The 18,406-nt window shown below is 44.6% G+C and overlaps 1 protein-coding gene across 1 annotated transcript in view; it reads left to right on the forward strand.

Annotated features, from left to right (window-relative positions):
- Positions 1 to 18,406, forward strand: part of LOC112256275 (phospholipid-transporting ATPase ABCA1-like) — a 44,722-nt gene that overhangs the window by 15,708 nt on the left and 10,608 nt on the right. The window contains exons 6-20 of the mRNA XM_042325659.1: positions 4,974 to 5,095; positions 5,977 to 6,174; positions 9,196 to 9,285; positions 12,522 to 12,765; positions 12,882 to 13,021; positions 13,164 to 13,280; positions 14,965 to 15,159; positions 15,639 to 15,844; positions 16,029 to 16,205; positions 16,333 to 16,555; positions 16,780 to 17,001; positions 17,235 to 17,439; positions 17,599 to 17,712; positions 17,898 to 18,072; positions 18,200 to 18,331. Of these exons, the coding sequence (XP_042181593.1) occupies positions 4,974 to 5,095; positions 5,977 to 6,174; positions 9,196 to 9,285; positions 12,522 to 12,765; positions 12,882 to 13,021; positions 13,164 to 13,280; positions 14,965 to 15,159; positions 15,639 to 15,844; positions 16,029 to 16,205; positions 16,333 to 16,555; positions 16,780 to 17,001; positions 17,235 to 17,439; positions 17,599 to 17,712; positions 17,898 to 18,072; positions 18,200 to 18,331 (2,560 nt within the window). The remainder of the gene's footprint in view (positions 1 to 4,973; positions 5,096 to 5,976; positions 6,175 to 9,195; positions 9,286 to 12,521; positions 12,766 to 12,881; positions 13,022 to 13,163; positions 13,281 to 14,964; positions 15,160 to 15,638; positions 15,845 to 16,028; positions 16,206 to 16,332; positions 16,556 to 16,779; positions 17,002 to 17,234; positions 17,440 to 17,598; positions 17,713 to 17,897; positions 18,073 to 18,199; positions 18,332 to 18,406) is intronic.

Genomic DNA, 18,406 nt, shown 5'->3' on the forward strand with positions numbered 1-18,406 from the left:
AAATCAAATTTTATTTGTCACATACACATGGTTAGCAGATGTTAATGCGAGTGTAGCGAAATGCTTGTGCTTCTAGTTCCGACAATGCAGTAATAACGAGCAAGTAATCTAACTAACTATTCCAAAAAAAAACTACTGTCTTATACACAGTGTAAGGGGATAAAGAATATGTACATAAGGATATATGAATGAGTGATGGTACAGAGCAGCATAGGCAAGATACAGTAGATGATATCGAGTACAGTATATACATATGAGATAAGTATGTAAACCAAGTGGCATAGTTAAAGTGGCTAGTGATACATGTATTACATAAGGATGCAGTCGATGATATAGAGTACAGTATCAACGTATGCATATGAGATGAACAATGTAGGGTAAGTAACATTATATAAGGTAGCATTGTTTAAAGTGGCTAGTGATATATTTACATAATTTCCCATCAATTCCCATGATTAAAGTGGCTGGAGTAGAGTCAGTGTCATTGACAGTGTGTTGGCAGTAGCCACTCAATGTTAGTGGTGGCTGTTTAACAGTCTGATGGCCTTGAGATAGAAGCTGTTTTTCAGTCTCTCGGTCCCAGCTTTGATGCACCTGTACTGACCTCGCCTTCTGGATGACAGCGGGGTGAACAGGCAGTGGCTCGGGTGGTTGATGTCCTTGATGATCTTTATGGCCTTCCTGTAGCATCGGGTGGTGTAGGTGTCCTGGAGGGCAGGTAGTTTGCCCCGGTGATGCGTTGTGCAGACCTCACTACCCTCTGGAGAGCCTTACGGTTGAGGGCGGTGCAGTTGCCATACCAGGCGGTGATACAGCCCGCCAGGATGCTCTCGATTGTGCATCTGTAGAAGTTTGTGAGTGCTTTTGGTGACAAGCCGAATTTCTTCAGCCTCCTGAGGTTGAAGAGGCGCTGCTGCGCCTTCCTCACGATGCTGTCTGTGTGAGTGGACCAATTCAGTTTGTCTGTGATGTGTATGCCGAGGAACTTAAAACTTGCTACCCTCTCCACTACTGTTCCATCGATGTGGATGGGGGTGTTCCCTCTGCTGTTTCCTGAAGTCCACAATCATCTCCTTAGTTTTGTTGACGTTGAGTGTGAGGTTATTTTCCTGACACCACACTCCGAGGGCCCTCACCTCCTCCCTGTAGGCCGTCTCGTCGTTGTTGGTAATCAAGCCTACCACTGTTGTGTCGTCCGCAAACTTGATGATTGAGTTGGAGGCGTGCATGGCCACGCAGTCGTGGGTGAACAGGGAGTACAGGAGGGGGCTCAGAACGCACCCTTGTGGGGCCCCAGTGTTGAGGATCAGCGGGGAGGAGATGTTGTTGCCTACCCTCACCACCTGGGGGCGGCCCGTCAGGAAGTCCAGTACCCAGTTGCACAGGGCGGGGTCGAGACCCAGGGTCTCGAGCTTGATGACGAGCTTGGAGGGTACTATGGTGTTGAATGCCGAGCTGTAGTCGATGAACAGCATTCTCACATAGGTATTCCTCTTGTCCAGATGGGTTAGGGCAGTGTGCAGTGTGGTTGAGATTGCATCGTCTGTGGACCTATTTGGGCGGTAAGCAAATTGGAGTGGGTCAAGGGTGTCAGGTAGGGTGGAGGTGATATGGTCCTTGACTAGTCCTCAAAGCACTTCATGATGACGGATGTGAGTGCTACGGGGCGGTAGTCGTTTAGCTCAGTTACCTTAGCTTTCTTGGGAACAGGAACAATGGTGGCCCTCTTGAAGCATGTGGGAACAGCAGACTGGTATAGGGATTGATTGAATATGTCCGTAAACACACCGGCCAGCTGGTCTGCGCATGCTCTGAGGGCGCGGCTGGGAATGCCGTCTGGGCCTGCAGCCTTGCGAGGGTTAACACGTTTAAATGTCTTACTCACTTCGGCTGCAGTGAAGGAGAGACCGCATGATTCCGTTGCAGGCCGTGTCAGTGGCACTGTATTGTCCTCAAAGCGGGCAAAAAGTTATTTAGTCTGCCTGGGAGCAAGACATCCTGGTCCGAGACTGGGCTCTGTAACTGTTAAGAGTTCTGTTGGTTGTAACTTTAAGCATTTTTTTTTTACTAGGCAAGTCAGTTAATTAAGAACAAATTCTTATTTTCAATGACAGCCTAGGAACAGTGGGTTAACTGCCTGTTCAGGGGTAGAACAACAGATTTGTACTTTGTCAGCTCAGGGATTTGAACTTGCAACCTTCCGGTTACTAGTCCAACACTTTAACCACTAGGCTACCCTGCCGCATAACCAATGCAAGTTTCAAACTTTTGAAAAAGCTAACGTGTGATGGCAAAAATAGGTGTTCCAAACTGTAATATTGAACTGGCTCCATTTTCTTTTAATTGGAATAAGAATGTTTGAATGTGATATAATTATTTCTTAATTGACATGTAGATATAAGTGAATTGATGTACAGCTGTAGAAAGTTATAAAAATATATATATTTCAACGTCTGGAAAATACGTATTTTCAACTTTTATTCAGAACTGTCTTTTAGATGTCATTTTGCTCGTATAACACCAGGTGTTCTTGTGTGTTTTTATTTTATCTGACCTAGTATTGAATCTGTGCTCTTTTTAAGATTATATTCTGGATTTTCAGTTTTTCTTACCTTTTATATTGAATACTGCATTTAAATGCTAGTAAAACTAAGTGCATGCTCTTCATCCGATTACTGCCCGAACCCGCCCGCCCGACTAGCATCACTACTCTAGACGGTTCTTACTTAGAATATATTAACAACTACAAATACCTAGGTGTCTGGTTAGACAGTAAACTCTCCTTCCAGACTCACATTAAGCATCGCCTATCCAAAATTAAATCTAGAATCGGCTTCTTATTTCGCAACAAAGCCTCCTTCACTCATGCTGCCAAACATACCCTGTAAAACTGACTATCCTACCAATCCTTGACTTTGGCGATGTCATTTACAAAATAGCCTCCAACACTCTACTCAGCAAACTGGATGAAGCCCCATATACTACCCACCACTACGACCTGTATGCTCTCGTTGGCTGGCCCTCACTACATATTCATCGCCAACCCACTGGCTCCAAGTCATCTATAAGTCTTTGCTAGGTAAAGCCCCGCCTTATCTCAGCTCACTGGTCACCATAGCAACACCCACCCGTAGCACGCACTCCAGCAGGTATATTTCACTGGTCATCCCAAAAGCCAACACTTCTTTTGTCTGCCTTTCCTTCCAGTTCTCTGCTGCCAATAACTGGAACAAATTGCAAAAATCACTGAAGCTGGAGTCTTATATCTCCCTTTCTAACTTTAAGCAGCTTAAAGCTGTCAGAGCAGCTTACCAATCACTGTACCTGTACACAGCCAATCTGTAAATGGCACACCCAACTACCTCATCCCCATATTGTTATTTATCCTCTTGGTCTTTTGCACCCTCGTATCTCTACTTGCATATCATCATCTATCACTCCAGTGTTAATGCTAAATTGTAATTATTTCGCCTCTATGGCCTGTTTATTGCCTTACCTCCCTACTCTTCTACATTTGCACACACTGTACATAGATTTTTCTTTTGTGTTTTTGACTGTATGTCTGTTTATGTGTAACTCTGTGTAGTTGTTTTTGTCGCACTGATTTGCTTTATCTTGGCCAGGTCGCAGTAGTAAATGAGAACTTGTTCTCAAGTGGCCTACCTGGTTAAATAAAGGTGAAAAAAAAATGTAAAGTTAAGGACGAGCTTGCAAATAAGCATTTCACTGTACTGTTTACACCTGCTGTATCCTGTCCACATGACAAATGAACTTTGATTTGAGTTAGCAGACGATTTGCAGTGTGAATGTCGTCACTGTGGTTGAAAGTGTGATGTGTGCACAGGAGGTTGGTGGCACCTTAACTGGGGAGGATGGGCTCGTGGAAATGGCTGGAGCAGAATAAGTGGAATGGTATCAAATACATCAAACACATGGTTTCCAGGTGTTTGATGTCATTCTCTCCGTTCCAGCCATTATTATGAGCCGTCCTCCTCTCGGCAGCCTTCTGTGGATGTGTCATCTCATTCTCCACAGTTCTTTGTCAACGGTTGATTATTTCAGTTCACACACAATGAATTATGGAAATTGATGTAATCTGGCAATGGGCTACAGTCTGCAAGGTGTTTGGTGTTGATTTTGTTGTTGTTGAGGGATGTCATTGTTGAGGGAAAATGTACTTCATACGATTGTGATGTGTTTTTAAGTACTTCTGGATAAGAGCATCTGCTAAATTAATGAAATGTTAAAGGCACCTCATTGAAATGATCAACAGCAATCAGAAGATGTTACCAGGCAGCAAATGTGTGTATATTGCTATTTTACCTCTCATGGACCCCAGTCTACTTCAGTGTTGGCCGTTTTGCCTTGGACATGTACAGAATTGTCCTAGCCTGTGTTGTTGTCAGTATTTGCATAGGGAAACTCTTCTCCAGCCTCTGAAAAGCTATTCATGAAGCTACCTTTATGGGGAAAGGGGGGTTAAGTATTCACCTGCTTTTGTTTGTGCCGCTGGAGCCACAGCGTAGTTGTTTGTTTAGATGTGTGTGTGTGTGTGGTCTGAGGAGGTATAACTTACTGTCCTGTAATTTGAACTGTAAAATACAAAAAGAAAGCTTATCCAAATAATCCGGCAATCGTTTTGTAGGGTTGGTCACCTGAGTAACTAGCAACCAATCAGATGCAGCTCCATGACAATTGGGCAAAACAAAAGTTTGAATGAGGTTGAAAGCTAATACACTACCCACAACTAAGGAAAATAGCATGATTTGGCAGAAGGAACATCCAAAACTTGCTAAATAGGCCTATTACACTAGATCATTCCATCCAAGCACACACACACACACACACACACACACACACACACACACACACACACACACACACACACACACACACACACACACACATACCTAGTAATGTCGGGGTATAGGAGAGGGCTAGTTTGAACACGTTGTTGTGTTTGTTTCCCACAGGATTCAAGCTGAAGGATTTCCTCCACGACAATGAGACCCTGTCCACGTTCCTCCTGCGAAACGCCTCCTTCTCGGAACACGCCGTGCACCAGATCATTGAGGCCGACGTGAACTTGGAAAAGGTAAGAGCGGAAAAACGCCACCCTCCCAAAGTGCTATGAGGCAAAGGCCTATTACTGCGGTCAGTTCAGTCGATCATGGACAGTATTAGAAGCTGTGTAGTAGTTGCTGAACATTCCCAGTAGCGGATATAGAACAGGTCAGTAGCGTTTCTGGGTTAGATTTGATGGAGCACCTGTGAGTTAATTAAGTCTGTGGCCCTTTATTTCAGGGACATAACCCTTTAGAGAGAGGGCAGAGAGAGGGTAGAGATGTCTACTGCGGTGTTTGAATGTGATGAAGCAGGGAGTACACCAAAGGGCTAGTACTGTAGCCTTCACCACTGGAGAGTTTTTACTGCAAGACATCATCTTCCACTGTCTTTGTTCTCTCCTCAAAAACATGAAGATATATTTGTTTTCTTTCACAGTTTTAGAAACTGCCATCTGGTTTTTCCTATCCTATTCCCCCCTCCCGCTGTAGGCCTATGTGGAAATAATCTCAACTAGGCCTTATTCTTCAGCTAAATGGATTACAACAATTTGATAGTGACAATGCCCTCACATTACACACACAATCCTGCAGCAACATGAAGCAATGGGAATCTAGATACAGTATGTAAACAATTCAGGTCCTAATATTGCTCCGTGGTATCCAACCCCGAGATAACAACATGCATGCAACTCCAAAGTCACACGGCCTTATCCCATGTGTGTTTCTCAATTCTGTTCTTTCAGTACCCCCCAAGATTACGTGTTTCAAATGTTTGTTCGAACCCTGCACGAGCACATCTGCTTAGATGAATGAAAAACGTGCAACTTTGGAGGTTTGAGAAATACTGTTCTCTGCCTGTCTTTAGTCATTGCTCCATTACCCATCGACCCTTCTCCCCTTCCCTGTCCAGGTGCTGGTCAAAGGCTTCGGTGTCCACCTGAGGGACATGTGCAAAAGCAACGGCACCAGTGTGGAGGACTTTGTGACCATCACAGACAGCGAGGTGTCCAGTCTGGTCCAGGAGATCCTCTGCCGGTCCCCAGGCTCCTGGCTCAACCAAGCAGAAAGCCACTTCCTCAACAACCTAGACTTCCTCAAACCAATACGGGTAAGCACAAATGGGCTCTAGGCCTATTTCTTAATTCCATTCTTTTACTTTTTAGATGGTTGTGTATTGTTAGATGCTAGGAACACAAGCATTTTTCTGCACCCACAATAACATCTGCTAAATATGTGTATGCGACCAATACAATTTGATTTGATTTGAGGTAGAAGTTACCTCGAGACACTGATCTCAGACGGTCAGTTTTAGCATAGAAATGTCAGAAGATCCCATTACGAACTTTACACACCACATAAGAGATGTTCCTCCTGTCAGAGGTTTTCCACATATTTTCTAGGTTATTGCCACCCAGGGCTCAAAGGTCGCATATGCTCCTAAATGTTTTGCTGAGCAACCTGACATTTTAATATGGGAGCACCAGTGCGACTACAAATAAAATCACCCAGAATAATTGTAGTTATGATTAAAATTTTCCCTTCCTCTGCCTCCGAGTCGAGCGCCATACTCCGCGGACACGTAGAGCAAATCAAGTGCACCTATTGGCCCACGGCTGGCCAATCGAGCGCACAGCAAAGTTAACACTGTGATATTTCAAAAATGTAAAACCATGACGACAGAGACTGTCAACAAATACAGCAAAGCTGTTTTTCTGAGTGAGTTCATGTTTACATTTTTATGTGGAATAGACACCGGCTGGGATGCGGTTTTAACAAATTAGCATTTAGGATTAGATCCACCTGTTGTATAATTACATGAAGAAGCCATAACTGTAGCTGCAATGAATATCAAAGTGTTTCAAAAGGCCTACACTATTAGTATTAGTGGCTTGTGTCTATTTGAATATCAAGGAATATTTCACTTTCTCTTGTCATAAGAGTAACAACATGAATTTGTGGATGAGGCAGAAATAATGTGGTGAGAATCGAGTTTCGCCATCAGCTTGAAGACCGTGTCCACTTTTTGGTCACGGTCAGTCTCAGCAGAGCTGAAGGAAACTGAAACTGACCATCAGATGCAGGCCCCATTAGTCCAATAAAATGAAAATCATTATTTCAATGTTTGATCACTCAGCTGTTCCTCAGTCACAAGTAATACAACAACTGATCTATTACTGGTGTGACCATACCTTCATTTTTAAATGGTCTGAGAACAAAAACGTTGGCAGGGCAATTCAAGCATAGCCAATATGCGATGATAATGTATTGGGCCTATAGTCTACTATAGCCTACTATAGCCTATAGCCTACTGCAGAGACCTGTTTCTAATAGGTTAATGTTTGCATAGGCTTATGTTTTCTAAGTCATGCTAAAAACAAATCTGAGCAGTAGATCTCGACTTGCATTTTGACCCAGAAAAAGTTTGTGACCACTGCAATATAAAGGAATGTATGACTGATCTCTTGATGTTCGTGAAGAGACAATGCTACAGTTTTTCAATGTAGTCCTTCTCAATAGGAAAACAGTGCTTTTACAAAAGGTAGAAATATAATATTCCACAAATGACATAGTTTCAAGTGCTCCGCGTGTGCTTAAAAAGTAGCTAGAATTCATATGGGCCCAATATAGACTTGATCTCAATCAATGAAAAAAAAAAAAAAAAGCTTTTCTGATGCTCCTAAAATGTTATGTTGTGCTACCAATAAACATTTTTAATTTAGAACTCTGTTGCCACCTGGCCACAGGGTCGTATAGCCATGGGTTACGTTGACATTTGTCTGGAGTTAATTAACGTGGCTTTGGGCAGACACTATTGATCAGAACTCTAGTTGTTTTATGGCCCCTTCTGAAAATCTGCTGCTTCTAGAGGAGCTGTGAAACCAACAGAGGCCACCCAGCTAGTCGGGGACGGCCCAAATGAGTTGAACTGATTTTTATCAGCAAATCAGAAACGTTCTCTGAGAGGGAGGGGATTGCAAAAAAAAAAAAAAAAAAATGTATAAAATATCTATTATGGGCGCCAACTGAACTGAAGCATGCTGACACCTTTAGGGACTTTGGAATGTGGACCTTACCCCTCCCTCGTAGCTAGTTGATATAGTGGCGAGGATCAATTCTCATCACAGCAGAGGCCCACCACAAAGCCCCCCTCCCATGGTTGTTTTTCTCCACTGAAGACCAGAGCCAGGTGACCTAATTCACTGACGTGCACAGTGCCGAGAACCAATCAAAACGTAGGGGCCCGGGGAAAAGCAGAGGCTCAGAAAGAAGGGGGTAAGCGTAGGTGGAGGCATGTTGTTGCCTGTTGTTGCCTGTCGACCCAACTCTGGAGATACGTTTGAAAACGAACTGCCGTCAAATAGAGGATTTGGCCTCAATCTTTAAACGTTAGTCATTCATGAGTATCACTTCTCTCTGAGTCATAGTTTATAAAGGTAACTTTTAATTCGACACCTTAGCACCAGTGCAAGGGAAATATATCATTAACATCCTTGCAATATGGTAATTTTGCCCAGAGAGTAGACCATTAATTGAATTCCAATGGTCAGAAATTGCATGATCAAGGGCATCTTGCGCAGTGTTGACAGCTTGTGAACAAGGATCCAGGAAATCAGTCAGAGTGTGATTTGTTATATATAAAAGTGCTTAGGATTGTATCACCTTGTCATTCAGATACAGTATGACTGTCCACAATGATAAACATGGAAGAGTCTAGGGCAAGGTGTTATTATGTGATCCCTGTCCTCATTTTGACATGCCACAGCGGTCAGTTTCCCTATTCATATGATAACAAACAGTGTGTTTGTGTCCTTATGGTTACTGTTTTTGTAGCCTTTAGGGAACAAGACATGGTAAACAAGGCGACAAGACATGCAGGGTGTTATTAAATCAAAACAGTTCACAGGGTTTCCAAGAGCAGTTCAAAACTTTGCTGTTAAGTTTCTTGTTCCGATGGGAAAATGACTGCATACTGTATAACCCTTATTGAAAGGGTCTTCCTGTGAAAATATGTTAGGAAGCTGTGGCGTGGGACTGTGGGGGTGTTTTGTAACCAACCTAATGTCGCTGTTCGTCTTTTCGACTGTATGTGTGTGCGAATTGACACTTCTTCGCTCCTTCCCCCCTACAGAAAGATGTGAGGGCTGACCCTGAAGCTGTCCAGCAAGTGGCTGAGGCTACAGACAACCTTCTGGAGAGCCTGGGATCCCTGGCCATTGAGGTGGGCATCACTCTCATCACTACACTAAACACATTTCTGACAACTAGAAAGGTTTCTGCTGCTGCTGCCTCATTTCCTAGCAGGCTCTCTTATGCATTGAAAATGGTTATGGTATTACATTTGGCCATTACGGTTACTGAGGTTAACCTCATCATTTAGAAGCATTATCAGTTGTTCGATGTGTCACCAGACAGAGACCCACAGAATAAGCCCCCTCGTAGCCAAGTGCGTTTCCTGGTATTTTGTCCATGTTTTGTTTTGTGTCGACCATAATGAGCTCCCCTACCTTGGATCAGCAGCGAAGCAGGTTACTCTTGGCAGGGCCACAGACAGAACCGTAGATGTATAGGATGAAAACATCAATGGAGTTTCTTTATCCCATCATTACAAGATGGCCGCCAAGAGCCCCCCTCCCCGACCTCATTTCCCCTTACTGTACTTCTTGCATCTGGTCTTCTTTGAAGTTCCACAGCATAAGGAAGTAGAGGCTGGACTAAAACTGTATGTAGTGTTTATCTGCCCCCTTCAACTCCCTCCTGTTTGTTGCCTGATAACCTTCTGACCCAATTTGTTTGGATTTGTTTGGAATTGTCCCCTGGGCGTTTGAGCCACAGCTAAATGTCGAGGACAACTGTTTACCAATGTTCAAATGTGATGATAATCACAGTTTTTCTCATGTGAAAAGGTAAACAGAATGGGATGGAGGCACTACACCTATTTATATGAAGTCAAGTACTTGTAGGTCTGACACATTTATATGTTTCAGTTTGAACAGGAGAATTTCTCGATTCTGTGTTCTTGCTGTGTGCTCTCGCTATTTTCTTGCTTTGTCAGTTCCACTCTCCTCCACAGCGGTAGAAAAAGGCCCTTGTAAGTGTCTTGGCAGTAACTGTATAGGTATCCAGTGTCTCTGAGTCCAGATAGAAAAGATCCTTTTTCCCTTGGGAGATAGATGACTGGGAACAGCTGAACAAAGAGGGAAGTCCTTCTAAACAAGTTAGTGGGCTGGTCAGCATTTACCCAAAGGAAAATTGACTCAAGTTGACTGATTTACACTACGAGGTGAATGCATGCCCCTATGACAACCACCAGGAGGTTTTAAGACTCGCTCGACCTTACCCAAGTATGTTGGCTGTGTTTTCTCAACCAATCAGTGCTCTGTTGAATACTTTGGGGCAATTCCACAGTAACAGAGTGATGCTAAGACTCAGATTTGTGTCGCTTTAAAATGTACACCAAACAAAAAGCAATGATTGCAAAGTTAAACGAACCATACAACTCTATGCACAATGACGACTTTTAATAATTTCCACCGAAGATTTTGCTAAAACACATTTGCTTGAAGAATGGTGCAGATGCAAATTTTGGTAAGAGAATGACGGCACAAACAGCACAAACCGCCATTCTGTTACCAAACTTTGCATCTGCAATGTTCTTCAAGCAAATATGTTTTTGTCAAATGTTCAGTCTCAGCATCATTCTGTCATCGTGGAATTACCATTTACTGACAATAATTCAATTCAATCAATCAATCAAATCAATAAGAATAACCCCTATAAGTATACATTGATTCTTATGTTTGCAAACCAATACAGATGCAGGATCTTATTTTGAGACAGTTTGCTTCAGCAGGAACATAATCCTGCAGCTACAGGAAATGTGAATTATTATGTGGATTATAATGAATGGACATTTTAGTAGGGGCTGATACATTTTTCGTGACGGCAAATCAAGTGTAAATTACAAACTAGATATGCCTTTTTAAAACTAAAATACAGTACAATTTAGCATTTCCTGCTGTGCATGAACATTCTCAGCAACAAAAGAGTGATCAAATTAAGACCCTACATCTGTATGTTGCAGCTGCATACACATGTCATAAGCTATGTATGAATATTTATGTAGTGTTTATGAAGGCTCTTAACTAAACTAAAGTATGGTGTACAGTCTTTAGGGCAATTACACTTAAGTTTCTAAAACAACCCCAGCACTCTGTAGACACACACTTTGTTGTTCTTTGTTCCCTGCTAAGCCCAACAATGTATCTGAAGATGTCAAGAAACTCTGAGACACTAAATATGACTTGTCCTGGTTTGGCACATTACCCTGGGGTTATGTTGGGGTATGGCCCCTCCTACCTTAACCAACCCCCCACAGACACCTCTAGAGGGGTCCAGCGCTGCTGTCATTTGGTTATGACTGTTTGTGTGAGAGTTCAGTGTGTACAGCTGTTTCCCCCGCATCTCTCGCGTATATATATATATATATATATATATATATATACATACACATATACACACACACACACACACACACACACACACACACACACACACACACACACACACATTCCCGGTGTGTTGCCCGGGCTAAATTGGAAGCATGTGACTGCCTTCTTGCTGATGTGGCCGGGCCGAGTCAGAGGAGGGAAGGGGAGGGGACGGAAGGGCCTGACTGGCATGTATGTAACCACATTGTCAACTAGACTCTGGGAGAGTCGCCAGTCGGTAACACCTCTCTCCTCCTCTGCCTCAGTGATGAATGACCGAGAGTCATCTTTCCCTCAAGCATTTACTGGGTTCTCTTAATCCTGACTTTCCTTGTTTCCTAATGCTGGGTGAGGATACCCGTGTTAGAGAGAGAGAAAAATAAGGATAGAAATAGAGAGTGAGAGAGAAGAGGGCAAACGTAGAATGGCAAATCTGCCACAAAAGATTCTAGCTTTTCTGTGCAGACATAAGAGTGTACATTTGTTAGTACTGTATTGTGTTAATGTTGTTACAAGGTGTTGAGCGTTACGGGGAATTAGGACAGTTATCACACAAGCTTTTCAGGCTTCTTGTGAGATCTGTTGTTGTGTTTTCAATGCTCCTAGTCTGCAGAAACACAAGTTGTTGTAAAATGCTCTGGTAAGCCGAACTAAGAACCAAGGTTGCCAATAGCATAATAGATCAATAAAGCATTAATAGACGAGGGGGTGTGATTTATGATGGTTTTTGCATGGCTGTGTTGAGGTCATAGGTAGAAGGCGAAGCCTAAAGTATCCAACTGTCCACATACAGGAAGTAATTCCATCACGTTGACAAGTTGCCTCATAACAATATGTATCCATGTCAACAAGCTGGTCTCGAATCACAATGAACTGCTCCAAATCCAGGCCACAGTCCCACCTGCATCCTACAAGATGACTCCCTGACCCCATTTGCTAACATCACAACCCCTTGTGTCCAAATTAGCTGGCCAGCATGAAGAGTTGGAGCGACCTGCGTAACGAGATCATCTTCCTCACGGAGAACGCCACGTCCTCCCCCAGCCACATGTACCAGGCCGTGTCGCGCATCGTCTGCGGCCACCCCGAGGGCGGAGGACTAAAGATCAAGTCCCTCAACTGGTACGAGGACAGCAACTACAAGGCCCTGTTCGGCAACCACAACACAACTGACGGGGAGGAACCCATCTCTGCCTACGACAACGCATCCAGTAAGAAACTTCTTCTTCGTGGTTATCTATTCCCTGATTGTCCAAAACTGTTTCGAGGATTGTTGTGACATCCTGGTCTAGACTGGACGTCATTGTTCCTTCTGTGACCCCTGCAGCTCCATACTGCAACGCAATGATGAGGAACATGGAGTCCAGCCCCGTATCCAGGATGATCTGGCAGGCCCTGAAGCCTCTGCTCATGGGCAAGATCCTGTACACCCCTGCCACTCCCGCCACACAGAAGATCATCCACGAGGTGGGTATCAGTACAATTATACAACTTAGCTACAGCATAGTGCTGCACTTCATCCAGAGTTCATTCCGGCGTTAAGTGGTAGTTTTGCTTTAGCTTGTCTTAAGCGGAACACTAACTGCCCCACTCCCGCCCTCTTCCGCAGGTGAACAGAACGTTCCAGGAGCTGGGGGTCCTCAGAGAGCTGGGGGGCATGTGGGAGGAGGTGAGGCCCAAGGTCTGGAGCTTCATGGAGAGTAGCGAACAGATGGACCTAGTAAGGGTATGTCTGACTTATCTGTTGTCTCTACTACAGCCAACATCACACTTGCACTGAGTGTACAAAACATTAGGGACACCTGCTCGTTCCATGACATAGACTGACCAGGTGAATCCAGGTGAAAGCTATGATCCCTTACTGATGTCACTTGTTAAATCCACTTCAATCAGTGTAGATGAAGGGGAGGAGACAGGGGTCAAAGAATGATTTTTAAGCCTTGAGACAATTGAAACATGGATTGTGTGTGTGTGCCATTCAGAGGGTGAATAGGCAAGACCAGGGGTGTCAAACTCATTCCATGGAGGGCCTAGTGTTAATAAGACCTAGACAACCAGGTGAGGGGAGTTTTTTTAACTAATTAATGACCTTAATTCATCAATCAAGTACAAAGGAGGAGCGAAAACCCCCAGACAAATTGAGGCTGTTCTGAGGGCAAGGGGGGGGGTTCCTAATGTTTGGTATACTCAAGGACCGAGCACACCCCCATTCTCATCGACGGGGCTGTAGTGGAGCAGGTTGAGAGCTTCAAGTTTCTTGGTGTCCACATCACCAACAAACTAACATGGTCCAAGCACAACAAGACAGTCGTGAAGAGGGCACGACAAAACCTATTCCCCCTCATGAGACTGAAAAGATTTGGCATAGGGCCAAGCTTCCTGCCATACAGGACCTCTATACCAGGCGGTGTCTGAGGAATGTCCTAAAAATTGTCAAAGACTCCAGCCACCCTAGTCATAGACTGTTCGCTCTGCTACCGCACAGCAAGCAGTACCAGAGCGCCAAGTCTAGGTCCAAGAGACTTCTAAACAGCTTCTACCCCCAAGCCATAAGACTCCTGAACATCTAATCAAATGGCTACCGAGACTAATTGCATTACCCCTACCCCTTTTACACTGCTGCTACTTTCTGTTATTATCTATGCATAGTCACTTTAATAACTCTACCTACATGTACATATTACCTCAATTACCTCAACTAACCGGTGCCCCCGCACATTGTACCGGTTCGCCATGCTCAAAGGGATATTCAATGTCTGCTTTTTTCTTTTTTTTACCCAGTTACCAATAGGCGCCCTTTGCGAGGCATTGATAAACCTCCCTGGTCTTTGTGGTTGAATCTGTGTTTGAAATTCACTGCTCGACTGAGGAACCTTACAGATAATTGTATGTGTGGGGTACAGAGATGAGGCAGTCATTTAAAAATCATGTTAAACAGAATAATTGCACACAAAGTGAGACCATGCAACTTATTATGGGATTTGTTTGGTACATTTTTACTCCTGAACTTATTTAGGTTTGCCATAAGAATGGGGTTGAATACTTATTGACTCAAGACAGTTCAGATTTTCACATTTGCCAGTGACACAACATCTCAATGTCATATATTTTAAATTCAGGCTGTAACATGTGGAAAAAGTCAAGGGGTGTGAATACTTTTTGAAGGCACTCTGTTACCCTTGTCGGGCACCTTTTTGGAATGGCATCAGTACATAGCAACTCAGAGACACACCCAGGACATGACACAGTTAACATAGCAAAACAATCAAATACATGATTATAAAGTAACTGGTGGTAAGCAGCCCTTTCAGATGGTCAACACTGGCATCTTGTGGAGGGATGCGGGACAGTGCCACAAAGACCTCAGCTACTCACGGCTACTTTCCTGCTCTTCCTCCCTCTTCTCCCAGACCCTACTGAAGAACAATGGCACCGCCAGGTTCTTCACCTCCCAACTAGCGGGCACAGAGTGGACCGTGGAGGATGTCTCCAACTTCCTGACCAAGCATTCAGAGGACACACGTCCCCACGGCACCGCCTTCACCTGGAGGGAAGTCTTCAACGAGACGGACCAGGCCATCATGAGCATATCCCGCTTCATGGAGGTCAGTGTCTCTCTTTCTTCGCCTGCATGTCTGTCCGTTTGTCTCCGTCTTTGTCTGTATCTTCTTCGTCTGTCTGTATCTCTTAGTCCCTTTCTCAGTCCCAGAATTTTTCTCCCCCTTTCTAGTGATATCACTATTCAGCACGTTCTGCAATACATACTTTTGCATCAAGTGAAACTGGACCAGAGCTTTGGTTCTGAAGGTTTTCATTCCAGTCATAGCCCTCTCTGAGGAAACAGTAGTCAGTGGCAGCCATTTTACTTTGTCCCAACCTCTTCCTCTGTATAAAGGGAAATTACAAATAAAAACACAGTTGGACCAGTTAGCTATGAACTTGACGAACTCTCCATTTAAAGCCTCCCCATCCCTCCTTTCAGCATGTGAATGGATCTGCTTCAATGGAAAACATCACACTCAGTAGTCCTGGCCAAGACCAGATGAGGATAGGTCCTTTAATGGATGTGTTTGTTTGTTTACAGTGTGTAAACCTGGATAAGATGGAGCCTGTGGCCAGTGAGGAAAGGATGGTCAACAAATCCATGGCACTGCTGGATGATAGGAAGTTCTGGGCGGGGATCGTGTTTCCCGACATTGAGGCCAACAGCTCTGAACTGCCGGCCATTGTCAACTACAAGATTCGCATGGACATTGATAATGTGGAGCGCACCAACAAGATCAAAGACGGGTAATGTTGATTCAAAGCTTCCCAATCTACCTACTAGATGTATTGCACAGTGTTTTATGTCTGTGCCGTTGGGTCCATTTTGAACATTCACTTTGTTTGTTGTGGACTTTCAACGTTTTTTTTGTTTGTTTTGTTGGTAAAATAAGAATTTGATGTGAACATTGCTTTTGCACTCTCTTTACAGATATTGGGACCCCGGTCCTCGTGCCGACCCCTTTGAGGACCTGCGCTACATCTGGGGCGGCTTCTCTTACCTCCAGGACATCATCGAACACAGCATCATCACGGTAGTGACTGGCGCCAAGGAGAAGACGGGAGTCTACATCCAACAGATGCCCTACCCCTGCTACGTGGACGACATGTGAGTCACACCGAGCAGGATTTGACCTTATTCGTTGCCTTAAGACCTGGAATCGGTCTTGAGCGGCAGCATACCACAAGCTTAACTGCAGGGCTTCAAAATGGCTTCCATTTCCTCCTTTGATCAGCTTCCTGCGGGTGATGAGTCGCTCCATGCCCCTCTTCATGACCCTGGCCTGGATGTACTCTGTGGCCATCATCATCAAGAGCGTGGTTTACGAGAAGGAGGCGAGGCTCAAGGAGACCATGAGGATCATGGGATTGGACAACGGCATCCTGTGGTTCAGCTGGTTCATCAGCAGCCTCATCCCCCTGCTCATCTCCGCTTGTCTGCTGGTGGTGCTGCTCAAGGTGCTGCGTACCAGGGTTTAGCATGAAGACAATGTTTTGTATTGCGCTATTTCACTGATGTCAGTACTGCAATGTTTCAGTGATAATTGCTTTCATCGATATTTCATGTTGACGTGAGCCTTGACTCGATCAGACAGCAAATTTTCTCTCGTGATAATTGTACCACGCTCGTCCCAACTATGAACTAACCATTGAGCATCCTCTTCTCGCTCTCCTACTATCAGATGGGGAACCTGCTGCCCTACAGTGACCCCAGTGTCATCTTCCTGTTCCTGGGTTCCTTCGCCGTGGTAACCATCATGCAGTGCTTCCTCATCAGCACCATGTTTGCCCGTGCCAACCTGGCGGCGGCCTGCGGGGGTATCATCTATTTCACCCTCTACCTGCCCTACGTCCTCTGTGTGGCCTGGCAGGACTACGTGGGCTTTGGGGCAAAAATAGTCGCTGTGAGTCATGCTTTTATAGCTAGTCGAGTTTTTGAGTTGGTGCTTGTCCACGTGACATTTTATGAGAGGAGCCGCTGTCATTAAGAAGTACAGTGTCACTACAAATAGGGAAGCTTTTTTTCTTCTTTTGACACATCACTGACTTTTTGGGCTTCAGGCTCAGCATCTTATTGGCATTGGTGTTGCATGTGATGTTAAACCCCTCTCTCTCCTCTCTCTCTCTCCCTCTACAGAGCCTGCTGTCCCCGGTGGCCTTTGGCTTTGGCTGTGAGTACTTTGCCCTGTTCGAAGAGCAGGGCATCGGCATCCAATGGAACAACCTGTTCAACAGCCCCATGGAGGAGGACGACTTCAGCCTGACCACCGCCATCATCATGATGTACTTTGACTCCTTCCTCTACATGGTGATGACCTGGTACATCGAGTCCGTCTTCCCCGGTAGGTGTCCGTGAACTGAACGGTTCCACTATAATGGATCCGTTTGGGTCCCATTTTGATGGGCTTTTGTTGAGGCCATTTCCATTTGTATTGTTTTGTGTTGCATTGTTTTGTTGTCAGCGTTGTCTAAATGTATGTGTTTATTGTGGTCTCCTTCAGGTCAATATGGTATTCCCAGGCCCTGGTACTTCCTCTTCACCAAGTCCTACTGGTTTGGAGAAGGAGACAACAGGAAGACTGACTTCAGTCAGAACAAGAGAAGGAACAGTGAAGGTAAAACCCAGATTTAACGCTGATGCAGAGCAACTAAGTATCCACAAGGTGGCGATATAGATCCGGCAAAAAATGTGGTGCAGTTGTGAGAGCGAATTCATTTGAGTAGTTGTGTGTGTTTTCAAGGAAAGGAAAACGGGATGGTCAATGTACCCCATTCGATGGACATTGTGTTGTGTCTCAAGCTGTCTGTATAGAGGAAGAGCCAGCCCACCTGAAACCTGGCGTCTTCATAGAGAACCTAGTCAAGGTGTACCCGCACGGGAAGAAGCTGGCTGTGGACGGGCTGACTCTGGGCTTCTACGAGGGACAGATCACCTCTTTCTTGGGCCACAACGGAGCAGGGAAAACCACCACCATGTAAGTGCAATAACGCACAAGTAGTTTCATCTGTGAACAAAAGCCCATACACGTATAATTGACTTGAATGTTAAGTTGATACAATTGTAATGGAGTAATCTAATATTTTCACCTTTGTCTGATCCAGGTCGATTCTAACGGGACTGTTTCCCCCTACCTCTGGCACTGCTTACATCATGGGCAAAGACATCCGATCGGAGCTGAGTGCTATTCGACAGAGTCTGGGCGTTTGTCCACAGCACAACGTTCTCTTCAGCATGTAAGTGTTCCCAGTCCATCATATTAACCACCAGTTGTTACAGAAAGTTCATTCTAAATGACCAAAAGCATTGAA

The sequence above is a fragment of the Oncorhynchus tshawytscha genome, linkage group LG08 (assembly GCF_018296145.1).
Source record: "Oncorhynchus tshawytscha isolate Ot180627B linkage group LG08, Otsh_v2.0, whole genome shotgun sequence".
Lineage (NCBI taxonomy): Eukaryota > Metazoa > Chordata > Actinopteri > Salmoniformes > Salmonidae > Oncorhynchus > Oncorhynchus tshawytscha.